Raw genomic sequence first — 7,304 nt, forward strand, 5'->3', positions numbered from 1 at the left:
CTTATTTAATTGCATTTTATTTCTTTTTAAAGCAATTTACTTATATGATCATGAGTTATATATATTTACAATATAATTATCTATTTAACAGCTTTAAGCTACGAATATAATTTATTGACATTAAATATACAAATATTTTAAAAGCTCAAAAAAATTAACATATATTAATTATTAGACTGTTAGTTTTGTATTTTATTTTTGTTTGTATACTTCAACTAATTATCGCCAAATTAGTGTTACATCAATAAATTGTGAAGAGATATTAACAACAATTTTTATAGTTCAATAAAAAATTTTGCAGCAAAAAAAAATCATAAAGTAAAATAATACATAAGTATGAAAAAAAAAATAACTATTTTTATATGAATATTGAGAAAAAGAAAAGATAGATGATATTATATAATTAAATAAATGATATTATTTTATATGAGAGTGAGAGAATAAAAATAATAATAAAATAAAAACATAATTAGATTAGATTGGATTTTTAGATGGAGAATGATTGAGTGTGGTATTCAATTTCATCAATCTTTAGTCGGAGTCCAGTCACTAATATTGGTAAAATTTCTATTTCTATTTCTACTTTATTATTTTTTTAAGTACAAATACATATAAATTGGAAAATTTGGGTAAAAGTTTATTTTGATATAGATAAATTTTAATTTTTAAAAATAACGATAATAATAACTAAATTTGAGATTGTAAATATGTTTAATTGTCATTTTAACAGATCTATTAATTGTTCAAAAAATATTATATGTTGGTATTAAATTGTAACATAAGTTTCTAAAAAATTTATTTTGATACAAATAAGTTCTTAATCTCGAAAAATTATAATAATAGCTTCGAACTCAAAATTCTCGTTCATCCATAAATACCCAATTAATTGTTCTAATTGTTACTTTAAAAAACAGAACTGTTAAATTAGGTGCTTATAAACTAACGAGAATTTTGACCTGTAAAACTTTTACTATAATTTTTTAAAATTAGGACCTTTTCTGCATCAAAGTAAATTTTTTGAAGACTTATGACACAATTTAATATTATCAACACCTGACATTTTTAGAGCCGTTAACGAATTTGTTAAAATAAAGAGAATTTCAAACTTGTAGTATTTTTCGAAGTTAGCGACTTATTTATATAATGTAATTTTTTGAGAATTTTTACCGTAATTTTTAATTTTTTTATTATTTTATTTGAAAAAAAATTTATTTTATTATTTATTTATTTTTCAAAAATTTCAATTTTATTTAAAAAAAAACACAAGAAAAAACACACACACACACTCTCTCTATCTCTCACTTCTTTCTCTCTCTACTTTCTCTCTCTTCCGTTTCCGATCCAAGAAAGAAATCTCAAACACTCACAACAACAGCTGTAGACACCTAAATCAGGCGCCGACAAATTGTTTCAGTTTTCAGTTTTTTTGTTTTTGTTTTCTCAATCTAAATCTGTGTTTGTCTCTGTTTTTTGTGATCCCGAGTTTGTTGTGACTCGGCCGAGTTCGAACTCAGTTCAGCATTGATTCTATATCTTATCATTGAAGTTTCAGTCCCAAACAATAATGGTTGTTGTGGCGGATGTGATTTTATGATAAGACTGTACTACTGACTCGTTTGGTTGGTGGGTGGTGTGGTGGAGGAAGAGGAGAAAAGGTGTGGTGTGGGTTTAGGGTTTGTTCGATTCTCTTCTTCTTCTTCGGTTTTGTTTGGGAATGGAGACTACTCAGAGTTCGAGCAGTTGGAGAGATGCATACAAGGGTATGTCTTCTGATAATATCAAGGGTTTGGTTCTTGCTCTTTCTTCAAGTTTCTTCATTGGTGCTAGCTTCATTGTTAAGAAAAAGGGTTTGAAGAAAGCTGGGGCTTCCGGTGTCAGAGCGGGTAATGCTATGATTTTTGTTCTATAAATTTGTTCATATCCTGATTTTCAATGTTTGAGATTTAGATGAACCCAAGTTAATTGGGGTTTTGATTTTATATTTAATTTTAAGTATGATTTGGGAAATGAGTTGGACTGTCAAATGTGCTGTAAGTAGTGGATTTGTGAAGTGAGGAATTGGGTTATTTTAGTATCAGTTGGATTTTACTATAATTTTGTAGTTTTTGTATAGATGGTGATAGTTAGAAATGAGATTTGGGAATTTTGTTATAGTGAAGAAGGGGATAGTTGAAAATGGGATTTGGGAATTTGTGTTAGTGAACAAGATTTCTGATCCAATTCTGTAGATGATCAGCTTATATAAAGGGCTTAGGACAAGGCCCAAATCTTTGTGCTACTATGGCAACTTATGTCTAAATTAATTCTCTCATTAGTGATCTACTATGGCAACTTATGTCTAACTGAATTCTCTCATTAGTGATTAAATAGAGTGGTAACTTGTATTGGATCTGTTCTACTAGCTCTGAAGTTGTTCGTGCTTAAGTTCAGTGCTCATTTGCCCCTTCTGGGATTTGGATTTGTGATGTGAGGAACTGGGTTAGTTTAATGTGGATAGTGCTATAATTCCGTAGTTTTTGTATTGATGGGTGATAGTGAGGAATGATATTTGGGCATTTGTAATAGTGAAGAAGAGGGTAGTGGAAAATGGGATTTGGGAATTTGTGTTAGTGAACAAGATTTCTGATCCAATTCTGTAAATGATCGGCCTATATAAAGGACTTAGAATAGGGCCCAATTGTGTGATCTTTGTGCTACTATGGCAATTTATGTCTAATTTAATACTTTCATTATTGGTTACACTGATTAGATAGAGTGGTAGGCTGTATTGGATCTGTTCTACTAGCTCTGCAGTTGTTGGTGCTTAAGTTTGATGCTAGTTTGCTCCTTTCTGATTATTTATTATTAGATCATAGATTTGTAGGAGCTCTTGTGGAGGTTCATAAAATTGACCTTAAATTGATTTCTTTGATTTGTTCCACAGGTGTGGGAGGATATTCTTACTTATACGAGCCACTTTGGTGGGTGGGCATGATTACAAGTGAGTTCCATTTGTTCTGTTATGGATCTGTTCATTAGTTTTTATTCTTTTACTCTTCTATTCAGTTGAGTCACAGAAATTTTACACAAGGCTATTTTTCACTTAACCAACTATTATAGTATCTATATGATTGTATATTACCTGGGCAGTTCAATTTCCAATCGACATTTGTATTGTTATAAACTATATTTGTTAAGCTTTTCAGCTTGCTAACTATTTGAGCTATTTATAGTGCCTTGGTTTTGTCTGCTCTGCTGGAAGAGAAAGAAATGTACATTCTGATTTGTTTCCATTTTGACAGTGATTGTTGGAGAAATCGCTAACTTTGCAGCTTATGCATTTGCACCGGCTATACTGGTCACCCCTCTCGGTGCCCTTAGCATAATTATCAGGTAGGCTACATACAAATTATACCTACCATGACATGTTGAATTTACAGTATTTTAGTGCTGATGATCATTTTATTTGCAGTGCTGTACTTGCACATATTATTCTACGGGAGAAACTTCATATATTTGGAATACTTGGTTGTGCTCTATGTGTTGTGGGTTCTACGACAATTGTTTTACATGCTCCTCAAGAACGCGGAATTGATTCTGTGACAGAAGTTTGGGATCTTGCCATGGAGCCAGGTAACTATAGATTTTCATGCTGCATTATGATGCAAATTTTCAGTCATATATATTGTTGTTTCATTAGATGCTCCATATCCATTGCAGCTTTTCTTTTTTATGCGGCCCTGGTTGTAACAGCTGCACTTGTACTTGTATTCCACTTCATCCCACTTTACGGCCAGACACACATTATGGTTTACATTGGAGTTTGTTCCCTTGTTGGTTCATTGTCGGTATGTCTCACTATATAATGTTAACTGTTTATTTGTTTGCTTTGCTTTGCTCGTCTTATCACTTATCTAAGTGATTTTATATTAAAGCTATCCTTTGGCAGGTCATGAGTGTAAAAGCGCTAGGAATTGCTCTGAAGTTGACATTGTCAGGAACTAATCAGCTTATATATCCCCAAACATGGGCCTTCACTTTAGTTGTAGTTTTTTGTGTTATCACTCAAATGAATTATTTGAACAAGGTAATTTGCTCTTTGCTTTTTTTAGGGGGACTTCTTTATTTCCTTTGAACTAGATAGTGTATGCTTGAGTTGTTTCTGGAACTAATTCATTTAATTTGTATGAGTTCATGTGTCATGGTGGTTAATGATTTTCTACTTAAAAGTCCCAATAATATTAATGTAGATACTTCAATTACAATTTTAAGCATAATATTTTATATTTGTTTCATTTTATTTCATATGGTGCCCATATATACTGCCTTTCACTTTTTTATTTTTGGATTCTTTTCACAATCTTGTTTATATTATTGGTCTATAACAGTATATCTATCTTACGGCTTTTGATTGCAGGCTCTTGATACTTTCAACACAGCCGTTGTCTCTCCCATATATTATACCATGTTCACATCATTAACTATTTTGGCTAGTGTTATCATGTTTAAGGTAACTTTTTCCTTTTGATTGCAACAAAACCTATTTTTTTATTGCTTTATTGGTATGATTTGATTAGTTTATTGAAACCGAAAAACGAAAAATTTCTGCTGTTGATACCTTCTGATAATTCCTACCACTGTGCTCACTACCCTTTTGTTCAATACTTCTAATTTTGGTAGGTATTTAAGTGCTAGTATATATTAGAGAATATTTTACTTCTTATTTGTACTTGAAGTTGAGATTTTGGATCAAATAAATGAAATCATGGAGAATGTCAAGCGAGAGAATAAGGTAGCGTTTGGTTGGAAGTAATGAAATGGAAAAGAAATAATTTTTATTCCATACCTTTGTTTGGTTGCATTTTAAAGTACTGGGGTATCATTTCAATGGAATGAGTTTTCCATTATTTTGGTGGAATGACTATTTCATTTTAAAATGAAAGACCATTCTAATGCAAGATTTAATCAATTTCTTTTATGCATTTTATATTTGATTTCATTCCTATTCTTATTCACATTCATATTCTTATGTTTCAATTCTTCCCAACCAAATGCCACCTAATAATATAAACTAGGAATTTCTCGCTCTTTCTTTTACCAAAAGACATAGAAGAGTGTTTGAAATGTAAAAATTGTTGGTGATGAATCTCATTTATAACTCTGTCTTTGCACTATTGATTTCCATTGCCTTTCAGGATTGGGATAGGCAAAGTCCAACTCAAGTTATCACAGAAATGTGCGGGTTTGTGACTATCCTCTCAGGGACTTTTCTACTTCACAAAACAAAAGACATGGCCGATGGTACTTCCTCTCAATTATCTCAAATTCTTCCTTACATTCTGAACCTTTGTTTGATAATGTTATTAAAATCGCGTGTAGGTTCATCATCGTCCACACGCATGCACAAATATTCAGAAGAGGACGGATTTGGCCCAGAAGGGATACCTCTTAGACGGCAGGAATCCATGAGATCGCCATAAATCTTATTCTTTATAATTGAGATTCTACCATGTCAAGAATGAAATTTGCATTACTTGTGTGGGGGAAAGAAGAAGTAGAGGGTTCACCCGGCCTTTGGTGTTCATTTGTTATCGGTACCTCGTCCCACTTATCCATCCCCGGCATATCCTTTAGAGAAGATGGGTGAGAATTTTTGGTGTTTCTATCTCCTTTCCCTAAATCGAGTTTCGGCTTCTACAGTTAGCTGGTTTCAGCTGCCATCTTTGTATACCGTTTCGCATATTCGTCGTCTTTGTTGTTCTTCTACAACCATTGATACTTGCCAATGTAATTTTGTGCACATTGGTTATACATATATTGTACTGTATCTGACAAATGCTACTTCAATGAATTCTTGCAAGGACTAAAAGAGAATCTGAACTTTGCCCTTATTTGAGTTAGCAATCTCATTATCTCTTTTTGACTTTTTTCTTGTTCTGGTCAACCATATATAATCTTATCTTATGTGGCTCTCTAAACATTATTGTTTGTTGATTAATCTTCTATTATTATATTTACCTCATTAAGAAGGGTTATTACCATTTTGCAAAAATCAATTGAATTTTTTTAGTGTGGTTTAGACAACTTAGTGCATGTTTAGCATCATAACTAAAAAAATTAGTTTTTTATAAAAATAGTTTTTTAAAACAATTTAATTTTTAACATTTTTTTTAATATAATTAACTTTAAAATAATTTCTGATTTATGCTTTGCTATGCTGAGAGTATCTTACTAAGCTGAATTTGATTCTATATCTATATTAATTCCTCTTACTAATGTTTTATAGTACTTTTGAAATATTTATTTATTATTAGTTTATTCTCTTGTTTTGCAAGCTCATAACTAGAAGAGCTTTGGTGTGTTTTGAAAGTAATAATCCATTTCTAAGTTAGTCATTATTTTTATTGTATTGCAATTTGCAATTTTATGTTTATTACAGAGAAATATGATATAATATTTTATTTTTTTCACATTATTTTTAGCAATATTATTTCTAAAAGTAGTATAGTAGTTAGTACTTTCAAAATTTGCTATCATTTACACGTTATTATTTAATATATTATTTGTTTTAACTTTATTAAAAAAAAGTATTATCTCCAATAATTAGTTTTTTACAAGCATTCTTTCACATATATGTTCTTTAAGGTGAAATGACTTAGCATTTAATAAGTAACCTTTTGTTAATTTGGTTAATATATGCCTTCCAATCTAAGAGGCGTTTGGTTGGGAGGAATGAAAATATAGGAATAGGAATGGGAATGAGAATAGGAATAAGAATGGAATAGAATAAAATTTAAAATACATAAAAAAATTGATAAAAAAATAATTAATTTTTTTTTCTTGTTACATTGGAATGGTCATTCCTTCCTTTTTAAAATGGAATAGTCATTCCACCAAAATGGTAGAAAGAGCATTCCATTGGAATGCCATTCCAATACTTTAAAATGCAACCAAACAAAGGAATAGAATGAAAATTGTTTCCTTTCCATTCCATTCCATTTCATTACCTCCAACCAAACACCACCTAAGTGTTGCAATAAACATGCTTAACCCAAGTGAAAATGGCATTTAGGCCTCATATAATCCAATCCATCACTTTTAAAAGTGATTCAATCAAACTAGTAAGTACTAGATTTATATAAGTTATTGAATTATGAAGGAATTTGTGTAATAAAGTAAATTTGACAATTTGTGTTATCGTGTTCATGTTAACACGTTTATAAACAACACTAAATTAAGGTAAATACGATCATGAAATAATTACTTAGTAAGTCACACAACACAATACGATAACACTATTATTGTGATAAATACAATTATTTTTT

The 7,304-nt window shown here is 30.5% G+C and overlaps 1 protein-coding gene across 2 annotated transcripts; it reads left to right on the forward strand.

Annotated features, from left to right (window-relative positions):
• The first annotated feature begins 1,255 nt into the window (after nt 1–1,255).
• On the forward strand, nt 1,256–5,870 carry LOC115721170 (probable magnesium transporter NIPA4). Of its 2 annotated transcripts, XM_030650425.2 has the most exons (9): nt 1,256–1,883; nt 2,924–2,980; nt 3,282–3,372; nt 3,452–3,612; nt 3,700–3,827; nt 3,929–4,066; nt 4,397–4,489; nt 5,175–5,280; nt 5,359–5,870. In XM_030650425.2, exons 1-9 carry the CDS (start codon nt 1,715–1,717, stop codon nt 5,457–5,459), a joined length of 1,044 nt encoding a protein of 347 aa, XP_030506285.1. In that variant the 5' UTR covers nt 1,256–1,714; the 3' UTR covers nt 5,460–5,870. The 2 variants fall into 2 exon arrangements, with proteins under 2 accessions (XP_030506285.1, XP_030506284.1); XM_030650424.2 differs by having other exon boundaries at nt 5,175–5,870.
• The last annotated feature ends 1,434 nt before the right edge of the window (nt 5,871–7,304 follow it).

This window comes from Cannabis sativa, chromosome 2 (assembly GCF_029168945.1).
Source record: "Cannabis sativa cultivar Pink pepper isolate KNU-18-1 chromosome 2, ASM2916894v1, whole genome shotgun sequence".
NCBI classification, from domain to species: Eukaryota; Viridiplantae; Streptophyta; class Magnoliopsida; order Rosales; family Cannabaceae; genus Cannabis; species Cannabis sativa.